Source organism: Artemia sp. Qi Xiang Cuo, chromosome 4, assembly GCF_049724085.1.
Source record: "Artemia sp. Qi Xiang Cuo chromosome 4, ASM4972408v1, whole genome shotgun sequence".
Lineage (NCBI taxonomy): Eukaryota > Metazoa > Arthropoda > Branchiopoda > Anostraca > Artemiidae > Artemia > Artemia sp. Qi Xiang Cuo.
In genome coordinates, this window is record NC_142797.1 from 61,640,070 (window position 1) to 61,657,670 (window position 17,601).

General features: G+C 37.0%; 1 protein-coding gene across 2 annotated transcripts in view; it reads left to right on the forward strand.

Moving 5' to 3' along the window:
• LOC148953306 (A-type potassium channel modulatory protein KCNIP1-like) overlaps positions 1-17,601 on the forward strand; it is a 253,811-nt gene that overhangs the window by 65,683 nt on the left and 170,527 nt on the right. For both annotated transcript variants that reach the window (XM_089087614.1, XM_089087615.1), the window contains exon 3: positions 9,709-9,786. In XM_089087614.1, coding sequence (XP_088943740.1) covers positions 9,709-9,786 — 78 coding nt within the window. The remainder of the gene's footprint in view (positions 1-9,708; positions 9,787-17,601) is intronic.

A 17,601-nucleotide genomic window follows, 5' to 3' on the forward strand; every position in this document is an offset into this window, starting at 1 on the left:
GATAAAAAGTAGGTAAAGTTAAAGAATATAACACTAGACCCTTAAAGTCCAAACCAAAGGTGCTGATCTCCATTTCAAAGCCCTTCAGCCAGGAAGTGCAATGGGGGGTTGGAAGCCAGCCTTCCTTTGCTTTCGCACACCCTTCCTGTTTACCTTTCCCAGATTTCTCCCGGTACTCATTTAGAGCTGGATTTACTCTGACTGAGCTTACAGAGTCACTCCACTGACACCCATCTCCAACCAAATAGCCGGCCACACCAGGAATCGAACCCCGGCCCATCGGACAAAGGATTCCAAATTCAGGATAAGGTCAGTTTGATTCAGCTTTAAACGTCCCTCATTACTTTTATTCTAGAAAATGTGTTTTTTTCTAATTTTTATGATGAACATTATTCATCAGATCATTACTCCGTTCCTGGAACAATAAGTGTTTTTTATTCTTCCCTTTAGATAGTTCTTCGGTTCATCTATGTAAAGTAATATTATTAGATCAATGCTTGAGAGTTAAAATTTCCACTTTTTCCATTCAGTTTTTCCAAAATTTCCACTCAACTCACTAAATGTTCTCGGGGATTGTTTACCTCCGTCTTGAGAGGTATTATAAAAACAGGGTCAAACTTATGAACTGGAATGAAGACTGACATTTTCCTCTTAAATCTTAAAACATAGACATTCCAACTCCCATGATACAGGACAAACAATTTGCACTGTAAACAGCCTTATGATTAAAACATGTAAAATTAAAACAACTTTTTGGGAATAAAGTAATGGGTTATGCTGCGACTGAAAAAGAAGCGAAATTATCTTATTGGAGAAAGGATTTTACCTTCTCGGCTATTTGTGCTATAGTTTGACTAGTTCTTTTCTGAAAACCTTTAGCCTTCTAATAAATGGGAATATAGCCTACAGGTAAAAATGGTGTTTTGTTATCCGATTGTCTTTCAAAACATATGAGGGGGAAATATCAAACATTTTGTGGCAACAAAGCGTAAGTAAGGAATGAATCGACTAATAGTAACCGAAGCTAAAAAAAAGAATTTTGATAACACTTAATAAGTAAAAGAACGCTTTTTATGCTGATTCCAAGAAGAGAAAACTTATTTAGTCTAATATTACCCACCAAATGCTACGAGCCTGAGAAAATTTACCTGATTTTCAAGAAAATGGAGGAAACCACCCCAAAATATCAGGCAATCAGGTCAGATACAACATATCAGAAAGCCTCAGTATAGAGGTTTCAAGCTCTGGTCAACAAAAAGGTGGAATTTTGTATTTTTTGGGCCAGAAGAGATATCATCGAGGCTTGTTTATTTGTTTATTTCCAGGGGTGATTGTGTGGAACCAATGGTCCTTGGAGGTCTGCAGCTCGGTTACAAGATGGGACTTGATGATTCTTTTTGTACATCAGGGGGTGATTGAACAGTAGCGTAGCCCCCTCCATTTGATGCCACTATGCTTGAAGCCTCAAAAAGTGCCTCTTAGGCCCAAATTTTCAAATATGCTGTGAAAGGTCGGATAGATCAACATGGAGGGGAAAAGTATCCCCCTCCTCTCTTCGAAATTGGAAAAATATTCGTAACCATTTACTAAATTTTATATATAAAACAGAAACGGGAAAGTACATGTTCGAAACGTCTTGTCAAGGATAGCCAATTAACAATCTATTACAAGATATTCTAGAAAATGGTAATGGGGGAAAAACCTGTCGGGATTTACTGAGAAAAAGGACCTCATTAATGAATCATGAGAACTCTATTTTAAATTTAATAATTTTTCAAGTAACCGTCCAATCAAAGTTTTTACTTACACATTAATAACTTGGGAAAGAATGAATATTATAGTAAAATTCACGACCGCTTTTTTCTATAATTGTCATATTTCCTTTAATTGTATATGAATGGTAGCGATTCGAATGTGTGATCAAACAGTTCTTGCTAACGAACTGTAAGTAAGGAGCGACCCGGCTCAATAGTAACCGAAGCTCTAAAAAACGGAATTTGATACCAATAGATATATTAACGAATTGGATTTTTTATGCTGATCTAAATTATATAAGTTTCATTAAGTTTTGTCTTGCCCTTAAAAGGTTACGTACCTGAGAAAATTTGCCTGATTTTCAAAAAAAAGGGGAAAGCAGCCAATAAATATCAGAGCATCTTAATGACAATCACATCATCAGATTCAACGTTTCAGAAAACCCTTTTCCAGAGATTTCAAGCTTCTATCTGCAAAAACGTGGAATTTTGTATTTTCACGGATGCGTGTTTATTCGTTTTTTTTGTTTGTTTGTTTTTGTTTTTCCAGGGGTGATTGTATCGACCCAGTGTCCAAGAATATCGTGAGATGGATTATTATAACGTAAATTAAAAGTTCCAGTTCCCTTTTATGTGACCAAAAAGATTCGAGGACAACTAGACCCCCTTTCCCACCCCCTTTTTCCCAAAATCGTCCGATTAAATTTTGAGATAGCCATTTTGTTAATCATAGTTGAAAGACCCAATGACTATGCATTTGGATATAACATGATCCCCTGCAGCCCCGGGGGAAAAGACTTTAAGTTATAAAAATTGCCCATTGTTTACGCTTAGTATTTGTTATTAATTAAAAAAAAAAAACTTTCCGAAAAATAAGTTTTTCTAAGAAAAGTAAAGTCCATTTTAAACTTAAGCTCAGCAGATACAAATACCTGTTAAAATTCAAACTCAAAACGACCAGAAATGACTATTAAAGAACGAACAGAAATTTAATAAACACTCATAGGAAAAAACATACAACGAGTAACAATATATGTGAATAAGTAGATCTTAAAGCGAGTAATGCTTAGATTGAATATAAAAATCAAGCTTAAAACGAAAAAAAATATTTTGCTATCTCTGCTATCTCCTCCAATCTCTTTTGACTCTCAAAAACTAAACTAGAACTTTCAATTTTCATTCAAATTAGCCCTCTCTAAAGTTTTTACGACCATACCTTCCATAAGAACCATATATTCCCCCAGGGCATAACTTACAACGGCTGGCTTCGGACACTGAGGGGCTGTGTCGACTATGGAGTCTACGTTATATGGTTTTCGAACAATATTTAAAAAAATGGCGATCTCAAACTTCTTATCAGATGGGTTTGAGAAAAAAAGGGCGCAGAGGGGGGGGGGCTAGGTTCCCTCTTTTGAATCTTAAAAAGTGAACTAGAACTTTCAATTTACAATCAAATGAGCCCTCTTTGAAGTTTATACAAATATCCCTTCCATAAGAACTAAATATGCCCTCAGGATATTACCGAGAATACCTGCCCCCGTTTTTTGGGGGGTTGTGTCGACACCAGAGTTTTTGTTTCATGAAGAATTAACTATTTTTAACAAAATAGTCACTTAAAATTTTTTATATGATATGTTTGGGAAAAAAGGGCGTGGGAGGAGGGCTGGTTACACTCCAATATCTTTTGACGTTTAAAAAATGAACTAGAACTCTCAATTTCCAATCAAATGAACCCTCTCTGAAGTTTATTCGGGCATTCCTTCCATAAGAACTATATATGCCCCCAGGGCATAACTTATAACCCTTGCCCTAAAGACCTTGGGGGAGGGGGTATCATGCTCAAAGATATAATTTCCAGAACTTTCAACTACGTTGAACAAAATGGCTATCTCAAAATTTTGATTGGATTTGTTTGGGGAAATGGTGGGTGTGGAAGGGATGTTAGGAGCATTCCAATCACTTTCGACTATTAAAAAGGGCACTAGTCATTTAAATATCCAATCGAATGAGCCTTTTTGAAGTTTCTATGACAACGCTTTCTATCAGAACCTTATATGCCCCCAGGTCGTAACTTACCAGCCTTGCCTTGAGGGCTGTGGTCAGGGGGGGTGTGGTTTGTCATCCTTCAAAGACTTAATTTCCAGAACTTTCAACCACGTTGAACAAAATGGCTATCTCAAAATTTTGATTGGATGTGTTTGGGAAAAAGGTGGGCATATGATGGGGGTTTGTTTTCCTCCAATCACTTTCAAATATGAAAAATGCGTAATAGCCCTTTGAATTTCCAATCGAATGACCCCTTTTTAAAGTTTCTACGACAAAGCGTTCTATAAAAAGCTTATATGCCCCCAGGGCTTAACTTACAACCCTTGCTCTGAGGACTGTGGGGGAGTGTCCTCCTCAAAAACATAATTTCTATCTGTAAATCAACTACGTAGAACAAAATGGCTATTTCAAAATTTTGATTGGATGTGTTTGGGGAAATGGTGGGCGTGGAAGGTGTGTTCGTTGCCTTCCAATCACTTTTGACCCTTAAAAAGGGCACTAAAACTCTCGATTTCCAATCGAATGAGCCCCCTTTGAAGTTTTTACGACGACCCATCCCATATGAAGTGCCTCTGAAAAAAAAAATTAATAATCAGAGGCAACGCTATGGCGCTGCCTATAGTAAAGGCCATACGACTCCAATGTTTTATTATTATTATTATTTATTTATTTTTTTCCCAGCGGCACTTCATATGGAAGGGGTTGCCGTAGAAACTTCAAAGGAGGCTCATTTGAATGGAAATCAAGAATTCTAGTGCCCTTTTTAAGGGTCTAAAGTGATTGGAGGGCAAATAACCCCCCCCCCACGCCCATCATTCCCCCAAACAAATCCAATGAAAATTTTGAGATAGCCATTTTGTTCACCGTAGTTGATTTACAGATAGACATTATGTTTTTGAGGAGGACACTCCCCTACAGCCTTCAGGGCAAGGGTTGTAAGTTATGCCCTGGGGCATATATGGGTCTTACGGAAGAGATCCTCGTATTAAATTCAAAAACAGCTCATTTGATTAGAAATTGAAAGTTCAAGTTCACGTTTTAAGAGTCAAAAGAGATTGGAGGGCACCTAGACCCCCCCCCACCCGTCACGCCCTTTCTTTCTCAAACCCATCCGATAAGAACTTTGAGATAGATTTTTTTAATAGTTCAAAGACCATAGAACGAAAACACCGGGGTCGACACAGCCCCCCAAGCCGGGATGGCAGGTGTGGTAAGTTATGCCCTGGGGGAATATATGGTTCTTATTGAAGGAATGCTCGTAAAAACTTCAGAGATGGCTCATTTGATTGGGAACTGAAAATTCTAGTTCATTTCTGAGAGTCAAAAGATATTGGAGAGCAACTAGCCCCCCCCACGCCCCTTTTTCCCCAAATGCTTCCAATAAAAATTTTGAGATAGCCATTAAGTTAAAAATTGCTCAAAAGTCAGATAACAAAAACTCAGGTGTCGTCACAACCCCCCAGGGCCTGGGGGCAGGCATTGTAAGTTATGCCCTGGGGCATATATGGATCGTATGAAAGGGATGCTTGTTTAAAATTCAGAGAGGGCTCATTTGATTGAAAATTAAAAGTTGGAACACACTTTTTAATAGTCAAAAGAGATCCGAGGGCAGCTAGCCCCCCTCCCCCCCCCCAACGCCTTCTTTTTCAAACCCATCTGATAAAAATTTTGAAATTTTGTTAAAAATAGTTCAAAGGTCGGATAAAAAAAAATCCGGAGTCAATACAACCCCCAGGGCCCAAGGGAAGGCATTCTAAGTTATGCCCTAAGGGCATGTATGGTTCTTATGAGAGGGATGCTCGTATAAACTTCATAGAGGGCTCATTTGATTTGAAATTGAAAGTTCTAGTTCAATTTTTAAGAGTCAAGAGAGTTAAGAGTAACTTGTCCCCCCCCCACCCTCTTTTTTCCCCAAGCCCATCCGCTACAAATTTTGAGATAGCCAGTTTTTTAGAAATTGTTCAAAAATTAGATAACAAACACTCCCCCCAGGGGGATAGTTGTTGTAAGTGTTGTCCTGGAGGTGTATATAGTTCCTATGAAAGGGATGCTCGTATAAACTTCAGAGAGGGCTCATTTTATTGGAAATTGAAAGTTCTGGTTCAATTTTTAAGAGTCAAAAGATATCCGAGGGCAACTATCCCCCGCCCCCCCCCCCCCACACACACACCCTTTTTTCTACAAGCCCATCCGATAAAATTTTTATAATAGCCATTTCATTAAAAATAGTTCAAAGGTAAGATAAGAAAAATTCCTGTGTCGACGAAACCCACCAGGACCCAGAGGCAGGCGTTATGAGTAATGCTCTAGGGGCATATATAGTTCTTATGGAATGGAAGCTCGCATAAACTTCGGAGAAAGCTCATTTGATTGGAAAGTTGAAAGTTCTTGTTCACTTTTTGAGAGTCAAAAGAGATCGGAGGGCAACTAGCTCCCCCTCCACCACGCCCTAAATGCACCAGATAAAAACTTTGAGATAGAAATTTTATTAAAAATAGTTCAAAGTTCTGATAACAAAAAACTCCAGCGTCGACAAAGCCCCCAGAACCCGGGGGTAGGCGTTGTAAGTTATGCCCTGGGGGCATATATGCTTGTTATGGAAGGGATGTTCGCATAAACTTCCTGGAGGGCTCATTTGATATGAAATTGAGCGTTGTAATTCACTTTTTAAGAGTCAAAAGTGATTGGAGGGCAGCTAGCCTCCCCCCACACTGCATTTATTTTTTTTCCCAGAAGGACTTCATACAGAAAGGGTCGTCGTATAAACTTCAAAGGGGGCTTTTTCGATTGGAAATCGAGAGTTCTAGTGCCTTTTTTAAGAGTCAAAAGTGATTGGAGGGCAACTGGCCCCCCAAAGCCCCTTATCCCAAACACATCTGATAAGAAATTTGAGGTAGCCATTTTGTTAAAAATAGTTCAAAGATCATATAACAAAAACTCCTTTACGTATGGCCATTTCGTTAAAAATAGTTCAAAGTTCAGATAAGAAAAACTCCTGTGTCAACACAACCACTCCCCCCAGGGCCCGGGGAAGACGTTTTAAGCATTGCTCGGTGGATATATATGGTTCTTATGGAAGGTATGCTCGTCTAAACTTCGGAGGGCTCATATGATGGGAAATTGAAAGTTCTCGTTCACCTTTTAAGAGTCAAAAGAGATCAGAGGGCAACTAGCCCCCCTTTCCACGCCCTATTTTCCTTAAACCCATCCGATAAGAACTTTGAGAGAGCCATTTTTTCAAAATAGTTCAAAGGTCAGATAACCAAAACTCCGGTGTCGACACATCCCCCCAGGGCCCGGGGGGCAGGCATTGTAAGCTGTGTCCTTTGGCCGTATGTGGCTGTTATGAAAGGGAAGCTCGTATAAACTTCAGAGAGGGTTCATTTGAATGGAAATTAAAAGTTATAGTTCATTTTCTCAGAGTGAAAAAAGATCGGAGGGCAACTAGCCTTTCCCACCCTTCATCCCTTTGGGTGTATCGGATGGATAATCCCATCCAATAAAAATTTGAGGTAAAAATTTTGTTAAAATAGATCAACCATCAGATATTAAAACTCCAGGGTCGACACGACCCCCCAGGGCCCAGGGACAGGGGTTGTAAGTTATACTCTGGGGATATATATAGTTCTTATAGAAAGGATGCTCGTATAAACTTCAGAGAGGGCTCATTTGATTGAAAATAGAAAGTTCTAGTTCACTTTTAAAAAGTCAAAAGAGACCGAAGCTTAGTTAGTCTCCACACGCCCTATTTTTCCAAACCCATCCGATAAAAATTTTGAGATAGCAATTTTGTTAAAAATAGTTCAAACATCACATAATAAAAACTCCGAGGTTTACACCAACCCATTTTTTCACTTTGATATTGTTACTTTGATACCAGTTTTGATCCTTGGATAAATATTTGATTTTTTTTAAGTTTCATTTTGAAATAAGGAATTTTTAAAAACTTGAAAATTTTTGCAATAAAAACGGAACAAAAATAATTTAAAAAAACTTTCCAAAAAATAAGCTTTTCAAAAAAAAGTAAAAGCCATTTTAAAATTAAGCTTAGATACAAATACCTTTTAAAATTCAAAATCAAATCGAACAGGAATCCCAATTAAACATTATATAAAAGCAAAAAAAAACAGAAATTAAACTAGTAATCGAGGCATAAACGTACAACAGGTTCTGAAATAAATAAAAAAATAAATCTTAAGGCGTGTAGTGCCTAGATTGGTTATGAACATCAAACTTAAAACGAAAAAATTATTTTCCTATTGAAGCATAAATGAAACTTAAGACGAACAGAAATTAAATAAACAATCAATGCAAACAGACATACAATAGATATAAATGCAAATTAAGAAATGAATATTAAAACGACTGAAACTTAAATTGAATAAAAATTTCAAGCTCGAAACGAACAAAAATCAATACAAACAAGAGTTTGGGTATGACCTCCTTCTCTCACTGTCAAAGTAATAGACCTACTGCATCGCTGACGCTTTAATGAAAACGAATTTTACGACAAATATTTTCTTTTGTACTTAACATGGAAAATAATCATTAAATTATAGTGACATATTGAATGCACGAACTCTGAGCAATTAATATCATTATACATCAAATATTCATTTATTCTTTAATAGTAATTTGTGGTCGTTTTGAGTTTGAATTTTAAAAGGTATTTGTATCTACTGAGCTTAAGTTTAAAATGGCCTTTACTTTTCTTTGAAAAGCTTATTTTTCGGAAAGTTTTTTTTTTTTAATTAGCAATAATAAAGCATTGGAGCCGCATGGCCTTTACTATAGGCAACGCTATAGTGTTGGCTCTGATTGGGAAGCATGTATACACTTTAGGGTGGGAAGACGAATTTTCTGCTGTCTTTTTTTCCACGGAGGAACTTTCTATAGGGGAGAAAAGTTTCCAGGGGATGAACGTGTCAGAGGATACTATACACTGGGGGAATTTTCTAGAATTTCTACACAAAATTCTTTGCTTTCTCTTTTCCGCCTCAATTTTACGCGGGGAGTTGTTAAGGGTAATTGTCCTGGGTAAGTTTTCACCGGGATTGAATTGTCTAGAGGATAAATGTTTGGGGAGAGTAATTCTCCGTGGGGGTGGAGCCAGGTTTCCTGGGATTGTTTAAAAAAGATCAGAAATTAGACTTAAAGTTAAAATTAAAATTCAAACTTAACCGTAAAGAGCGAGGTGTTGAGGAGGGGGCAATCCCCTTAATATACATAATAATTTTTGCTCGTTTTGAGTCTTAATGGTGCTCCTTACTTTTAGTTGAAAAAACTTGTTTTTTTTTTAAATTTAATTTCAGACTTCAAAATAAAAGAAATCGAAATCCCTTCCAAACAAATCCGTATTCAGGAGGGGGGGTTAAGAAGTTTGAACCCTTCTTCGACATGTTTATCCGACTCGTAAAAACGTAACAAAAATGAATATAAACAAGTTTCTTATGCGTTTTTGGATTTTTTTTGTATCCCCCCAAACAAAATCCTTTTGTACCCCCCCCCCCCCAAAAAAAGGGCCCTCGGCCCTGCTTCCAATAAAAATTTTTACATTCAAAGAATTTCCAAGTAGCAATAAAATTATAGATCACCAGATCAGTGTCCAGATTTGTTGCTGAAACCGGGGTCCGCCAATTTATTTTACAGAAAAAAAAAAAATAAAGGACTTATACACTGGTATCGCTTAACACTAATAAAGTGTGCAAATAGAATTTTATTTTAAAATCGTAAATATTTACAAACTATCTTTCAAAAACCAAAATATATAGTATTTTATTCTCCCAAACTAATTATTTGATTGGCCTACACGATAGTGATTTCTTTTTCATTTTACAGGTTAAGAAGCAATAAAAATAAAAACGAAGAAACAATGTCACTTAGAAGTAACCCTATTATTATATTTTAGCTTGGAAGAAACTCAAACAACATAAACGAAAAGACGCTACGCAGAAACGAAAGCCAAAAAAGCCATATGAGCAATTAGGTAAGACTCATTTTAGTTTCACAGAATTTTTTTTCAGTTCATCTACTTGATGTTTTTTTCACAACAATCAGGTCATATTACTCAATAGGTCGTTATAAGATGCAACTCATGAGCCTCAAACTTAAGGAGTCTACTGATTGTTTTTAAGATAAAATTTCATTGGAAATCACATGAAAGATTTTACATCCCTTTAAAATGCACTTATGTTAGGATACAAATCTTAGTTCAAGCACGAGAACACGGATGTCTAAAAACCCCATGAAAGAATCTGAAATAGCAATTGACGCTATTTTCAAATTAGGGTCAATTGAGCAAAATTTGTCAATGAATAGTTTCTTTCAAAAACTGTTTCAGAACGTTCAGCTGCTATGGCCCCTTTTTTTTCTTTACTAGGTTGAAAATACTGCCGCAACATGACCTTACAAGAATAGAAAGGCCCCCCTTTAACATCTCCATTTTGCGATTTTGCCATTTTTACTTCTCCTCTTTTTGCTTTTAGTCCCCTTTTATTCTTTTTTTTATTACAAGGAAAAAAAAATTCCAATGATAATGGGGGCTACCAGAAAGAAACAAATATGTTTAGGTTATATATGGGTTATTTCTTAGGTTATAAATTATAATATTTAATGGGTTAGATTAAATATTACATTTAAGACTTAAATTTGATTTATAATCTAAAAGATATTCATTTGTCATTGCTTTTTACTTTTAAATTTGTTTCATCCAAAGGCATAGAAAATTAATACATAACAGAAACTTATAAGCTCGAAACAAAATTCTTGAGATTGGTACAGTGAAACTATATTCATGTTAAAAACCAAATATTCTGGATTTAGAACACTTTATCTATCAAAAGACTTGCTGTTATATTGCTTAAAAAAGGATAAATTATTTCCAGATAATGCACTATTTTTATTATAGGTAATTCTTGTGTATCACCCTACAAGAAACAAATGGTTTCCCTTTTATCCCAATGGTTCCTAGTAATTGACATGAGACTTTTAGTCGTGTTCTATCTAATAGAGAAACACGTACTGCAGATTTGGAATTAGTCTAACATAAACTGTTGAGTAGAAGGCTGTTGTAATAGTTCTGGATAAGAAAACAAAGTTAGTATATAAAGTTAGTACTGAAAGACTAATGGAAACACTAATGAAGTGTATCTTGTAAATGTTTACGATAAAAAGTAACATGACATGTCCGCTTAAATTCTTTCTTATTGATACTCTCCTAGATGGTTCGGAAAGGGGTGTTGAAAAAAGAATTAGTGTGATTGATTTGGAGTAGCGAACGTCTTTTTATTTATACTTAAAATTGCTGAAGAAGTCTTTTATCGCTACTACAACATATTCTAAAGTATAAAGTAGCTCTTAAGTCTAGAAGTTATCAATCTGTTTATGATACTGAGCGATAAGCAAAGAGCATCCTTTGTAGACAAACCGAAACACCAAAAAGTAGAAACTTTTTGCTCTCTCTGCGTTATAGAATCTGTTTTTATGCAGATTCGTAAAATATGAAATTCGTTAATTTAAAATATACTCACCGGAAGTTTTAAATTTTTTTTAATTTCTGAAAAAGGGCCCTGATCTGTTTGAACAGCATAGCATCAAATTTAACATGACTGGCAGCATTGATGTACACAGGAGGTGGGCCTCAGTACCCAAATTTATCCCCCCCCCCCAAAAACAAAGTCCTTTATAATTTTGAATTTTTGGGTGTTTCTTACGATTATAAGCTATACGATTAATTATATTTTTTTATTCAAATTATAATTATTGGTTACATTTTATTCAAGTTATAATTTTTGTTATTTAGCTCCCCCGAAAATTTTTACTCTTGAGCATCCCGAAATAAATTCCTGTGTACTTGCTTATTCAAAAACCCTTGTTTTTTTTTCTAAGAGTTGGATCATGTCAAAATAGTAGTCGCAGAATACTGAGAAAGAAATGAGTTTAATATAATTAAAAGCCTATTTAGATATCCTCCCCGTTTTTAAATACCATACTTCTGCCTGATGGAAAATTTGTCCTGAAACATAAATTGAGGACAGCGGTTGAAAAACGTGCGTAGTCCAAGCGAAGTTCGGTGACAAATTGCAAAAATGATCTATATCCTACCTCTGAATCATAAAAAAGGCAAGCCCAATCTAAGGAATGACTCGACATAATAATAAGCTAAATCTTGAATTAGTCCAAAACCAGCCAAGTCTAGGTTTGGTTCAAAATGAGCCTTATCCTGGTTCAGGGTAGAAATGAGCTGAATCCAAACTAAAATTAATCTTCCCTCACTGACAACTTCTTAGCAAAATGTAGGCTGACAGCATCTTGTTTAAATTATAAAAATAATTTCATACAATATTGCAAAAATTTTCAATGCATATGATCGAAGACACAAATAGCACCTGTGATCCTTCAAAGATCTATCAACCACCCCTCTCATTCCCACCAGCTTTTTCGCAGGAATGTAAGCATGTTATGTCCTCCCCATTACCAGTTTCTTAGACAAAAGGTAAGTTTTTTGTTCTTTGTTTGATCTTCACTTCAATATATATGATTTGAAGCTTATACTGTTCATGTCCCCTCCAACTCCACCCCTAATGCTAATTTTTGAGTAGCAGGCATGTATTTTTAATCCCCTTGAAACTTAGGGGGTAAGTTCTTTGGGTCAGTTGGAAGTACATTTCAGAGCCCTACGTCACCTCTAGCCCCAGTCACTTACCGTTTGAAAGTGCCACGGATCCGTTTCAAATTTGATCGGCATATTGGTACGGTTAAGAGGATTTTTCAAAAAACGCCCTAATTGTTGGTTCTAATAGTCCAGGCCAGGGCCGCATCCAGGAATTTTTTCGGGGAGGGAGGGTGTGTACACAATTTTTTTGGGGGGAGGAGAATACAAAAAAACTTTAAAAACAAGCATAAAAAACTGTTTATATCCATTTTTGTTACTTTTTTACGAGTTAGACAAACATTTCAAGGCGGGAAGTTCAAACCCCCTGTATACGGCCTTGGTTCAGGCGTTATCACACTTCAAAATCCAAAATACAGGGAATCCCTAAAATATAAAAATGTTTGATTATTCCCTATTATTAAAAAAAACCTAGGGTTTTTTTGTGGAAATCCTTCTTTTGTTAACAGGCTGAGAAATTTTATTTTTTTTCATTTTTTAGTGTTATGTCTTTATCATTGTCGTCATAAATACCAAACAAGTTTCTTCAGTCTGTCAATGAAAATTATAAAAAAAATAAAAAAAAGGTAAAGAGCCATTTAAAACCAAAAACGGCTGGCATAAAGACATATAACAGTTCAAACTTAAAGCAAAAAGCGACTACCATGAATGAAACTTAAAACGAAATGAAACTTAAAACGGATGGATTTTCTTCCTGAAAATAATATATACTACTATGGATGAAAAGATGAATCCTGAAACGAACAGAATTAAAATTAACGTTTACTTACTCTACTTTCGACGGGAACCAGACCTTGTTCTGCCTCACCCAGCATGCTTTGTTTTACCAACAGGTGTCTTCCAAGAGACACGGTCATGCGCAACATCTTCGACATGGTAGATCCAATCTTTGTCACCGAGCCGACCGAAGAATTGAAAGCCTCCAAGCGGTTCTACGTCGTTATTACCATTGAGCACCAATCTTTCTTCTGGGCAACGTTTCCAATATTCGGGTGGCTGTGCTATAATATCAGACTTCGAGACTTGACTTGGCTTACTTGACTTAAGGCTCCTGCTAGTGGTCCAGCGTAGAGAGAGATGAGACTCTTTGCCTCCATTCCGTACGGTCCTGCGCGAGCTTGACTGCTTCATGGAGATCATAGCGATAATGAAGAAGTAATGGGTAAGGCTGTCCCTTCATCTGAGCCGGGGTCTTCCACTAGGGTTTTTCCATCCATGCTCAAGGGGGATCAAAATTGAAAAGTGTGCTGGCGGGTGCTTCTTCTGGCATGCGAATTAGGTGGCCAAACCACCGTAGAGTTCTTATGGCGAGCTGACGAGAGTTGGGGGTCTGATCCGTTAGTGTCGGCGATCGGGTGTTTGAGACGGAGTCGTACCACTTGATCCCTTCGATTCGTCTTAGGAAGTTTGTTTGGGCCACATCTGTGGCATCACAAACAGAAGAAGCTGCCAGCCAAGTTTCAGCACCGTAGAGAAGGGATTGCTGTACGGTGGTATTGTAGATCCGCATTTTTGTTTTTCGGCTAATGTTGGGCTTTGACCACAAGGAACTGCATAATCGAGCCATGATGGACGCAGCTTTCGCGATGCGCGAATAGACTTCCATTTCAATTGAGCCGTTATCCGAGACGATAGATCGAAAGTAAGTAAAAGACTTGACAACTTTAATAGTGTGCCCTACTACGTTGAATGATGGTGAGTTGGCGGAATTTCCTGCCGGGTCGATGATCATTAGTTTTGTTTTCTGCCAGCTAATATGTAGTCCCACTTTCAGGGCTTCTTCCGACAGTGTATTGAGAGCTGCTTGGAGTTTAGCTGCCGAAGTGTGTACCGGGACAAAATCACCTGTGAAATTGCAATCGGCTTGGAATCTATCGCCATATTTCAGTCCGAATTGGAGCCGATTCGTGGTTCGGTCCATGACATAATCAATCACCGCGTTGAAAAGTTCAGGAGCAGCAAAACAGCCTTGCCTTACACCAATATCTATCTCGAATAGTAGGCTTCAGCGACAATTTACCTGGACGGAGCCTTTTATACCAGTGTAGAGCACCTTGGAACAGGCGGCAATATTTATAAGGGAGTCCCGTTCGTTTTAGTATCAGCAAAAGGGACTCACGGTCGATCGAGTCGAAAGACAGGGATGTCTTTCGACTCAACTTCGATCGACTTCGAGACATGAGTGTAATTTTCTATAAGGCAGAAGGCAGCTGCCCCTCCCAAACCCCAGTTTTTGACGCCCCCCCTCCATAGCTGAAATTTTATTTCTTCAAAAATCCTGTCCAAACTAAGATAAGGCTGTATAATTCAAGTATCTACAGAAACCAATCAGTTTTCCTTCGTATATTTTTGCCTTTATTTTACTATATGGCTCGTTCTTCAGTTTTCACTGGCATTTTCACTTTATTTGTGAAAATTGGCTCCAAATTTGCCACCCCCCTCAAGATCTTGAGGGGGGTTACTATTACGATGAGTAAGAGTCGGTCCACCACACACTAAACCCCCTTAAGGCCACAACATGATTTGCGCTTTATTGAAAACAATTTGAATTTCCAGAAGTGTGCTTTGATTTTTCATAATATTCAGCAATAACACAATAACAAAATGAAATCACAGAGCTAATGAAGGTTCACAAATAAGAATTACCGGAAATAAGAGTGTACACCCCCCCTCTCAAAACCCTAAAGGCTTGAGTGTTCCTAGCGCCTAAATGGAAAAAAAATGACGTGTATTTATAGAGTGGCGTTTTTATTTGTTACAACATTATCTATAGTAATCAAGATTACAGAATAGAAAAAAAAAACATATCGTCGTGCCCAAAACCAAACGGCGTATCTAACATTTTACAAATTATACAGGAGAGCAAAAACAAGGTTTGTGAAGCTGTTTTTAAGAAGAGATTTTTTCTAATGACGTAGTCGCAATGTATTTATAGGTTCTTCACTACGAGAAATCGATTGGTGAATAGTAAAACTCTGAAAAGTTCTTAGAACACTAGAAAAACCAGATACGCCCTTTGGTTCTGGTCATTCTAAAACATTTCCTTTAGTTAAGACCAACTGATTTTTGAATAAGTTTGTGTAATTTTGCTTCAAATATTAAAAAAGAGTACAATAAAGCTTCAATAAAATTATCAAAGGAAGGCACAAATTCACATTACTCTCCGTTGTCACTTTCGTCGTCAATATCACTGTTGTAGGACATCCTTCACGGCTTTGCCATGGAGATAAGATATTTTAGATAAGATATTTATTTAAAAAAAATCGCTATCACAAGCCCACAAAGGGCCGAATTCGGACTTTGGAGTCGACAACAAATAAATGGTTACACTAAAAATGCAAAGAACAACAACGAAATAGAGAAAACCATAATGAACATCATTTAAAAGTCAATAATTAAAACTGTAAGAAATCAATTAAAAAATTAAAAAAAAAAAAAAAATTGGTCAAACTAAACTTAGAGCGAGAAATAAATGCATTAAAAACTGGTCAAACTAAACTTAGAACGAGAGATAAGTAGAAAGGTGGGTGCCAGTCCGACGCGAACCACGTGGTTTATGGTTTTCTCACTGAGAATGAAAAAACAGGATTTTTCTCACTTGAAAAAACAGGATTTTTCTCACTTTTATGAACGTTTTTTTGGACTGTTATGTGTGTTGGTCAATTTATTTGATGTTTTTCACGGATGTCCACATAAATTTATGTCTGTTTTATGGTTTTTGTCAGTGAGAATGAAAAAACAGGAATTTTCTCACATTAATGGATGTCAACAGCAATTTATGTCTGTTTTATGGTTTTTGTCAGTGAGAATGGAAAAACAGGTTTTTTCTCACTTGAAAAAACAGGATTTTTCTCACTTTTATGGGTGTTTTTTTGGACGGTTATGTGTGTTGGTCAATTTATTTGATGTTTTTCTCGGGCGTCAACAGTAATTTATGTCTGTTTTATGGTTTTTGTCAGTGAGAATGAAAAAACAGGAGCTTTCTCACTTTGATGGATGTTTTCTGGATTATTGAGTCTAATTGATTAATGTCTGACAGGTGATGTCAAGATTGACTGATTTGTCACGGAAAAGGAATGGGCGAAGTCTATTAATGTCTTTGTTGTATTTCCAAAGAGAATTGTTTCCGAGCGAATGTTTATTAATATCTTTGGAGTTCTTCCATGAAAATTGTTTTGATCTTAGCGATGAAGAGATTAGCACAGGAAAGGGTTTCCCAGTAATTTCAAATGTGACAGCGCAGGGATGCCAAAAACAAAAGGAACACGCAGAAATTACGTTAAGGGATTATTTGGGTGAAACAGTTTTAGACATTTTAGGGAATTATTTCGGTGAAACAGTTAGAGACATTTTAAAAGATGATTTTAGAAGATGTTTTAGTAGAGGATTTGAGGGTGAAACTCTGTGGTCGTTATAATGCACAAGTTCCATTTGAACAGTGTCGTGAGGTCCTCTACCCAGCCCCAAAGGGCTGCCATCCCCCTACCCCAACCCCCCAGGAAGCCCCCCGTCCCCAAAGGTCCCACGGGCTCCCAAAGGGCCCCCGGCCCCCAATGGCCCCCCAGACCCCAAAGGCCCTCCCTGGACCCCCAAAGAGTCCCCTCCCCATTTTTAATACTTTTTAAGGCTTTATTATATCTTTTCAGAACAAGTTATTTTCTTAGTGTCCATCCTAAACCCATTTTACAAGTTGAAGTACCAATCCTTTCACCACAACTTCACTATAAGGCTTTCGAATACCCCAACATCAAGCAATAGTTTTCAAAAGATATTTCAGAGCAACTACTTTTCTTAATGTTCCCTCCTAAACCCATTTTACAAGTTGAAGCATCCTTCCTTTTCACCCAAAACCTTACTTTACAACTTTTTGAATACCTCAACACCAAGAAATACCTTTCAAAATGCATTTCAGATCAAGTTCCATTCTTAATGTCCCTCCTAAACCAATTTTACAAGTTGAAACATCCTTCCTTTTCACCCACAACTTTACTTTACAACTTTTTGGACACCTCAACACCAAGAAATACCTTTCAAAAGACATTTCAGAGCAAGTTCCTTTCTTAATGTCCCTTCTAAACCCATTTTACAAGTTGAAACATCCTTCCTTTTCACCCAAAACTTTACTTTACA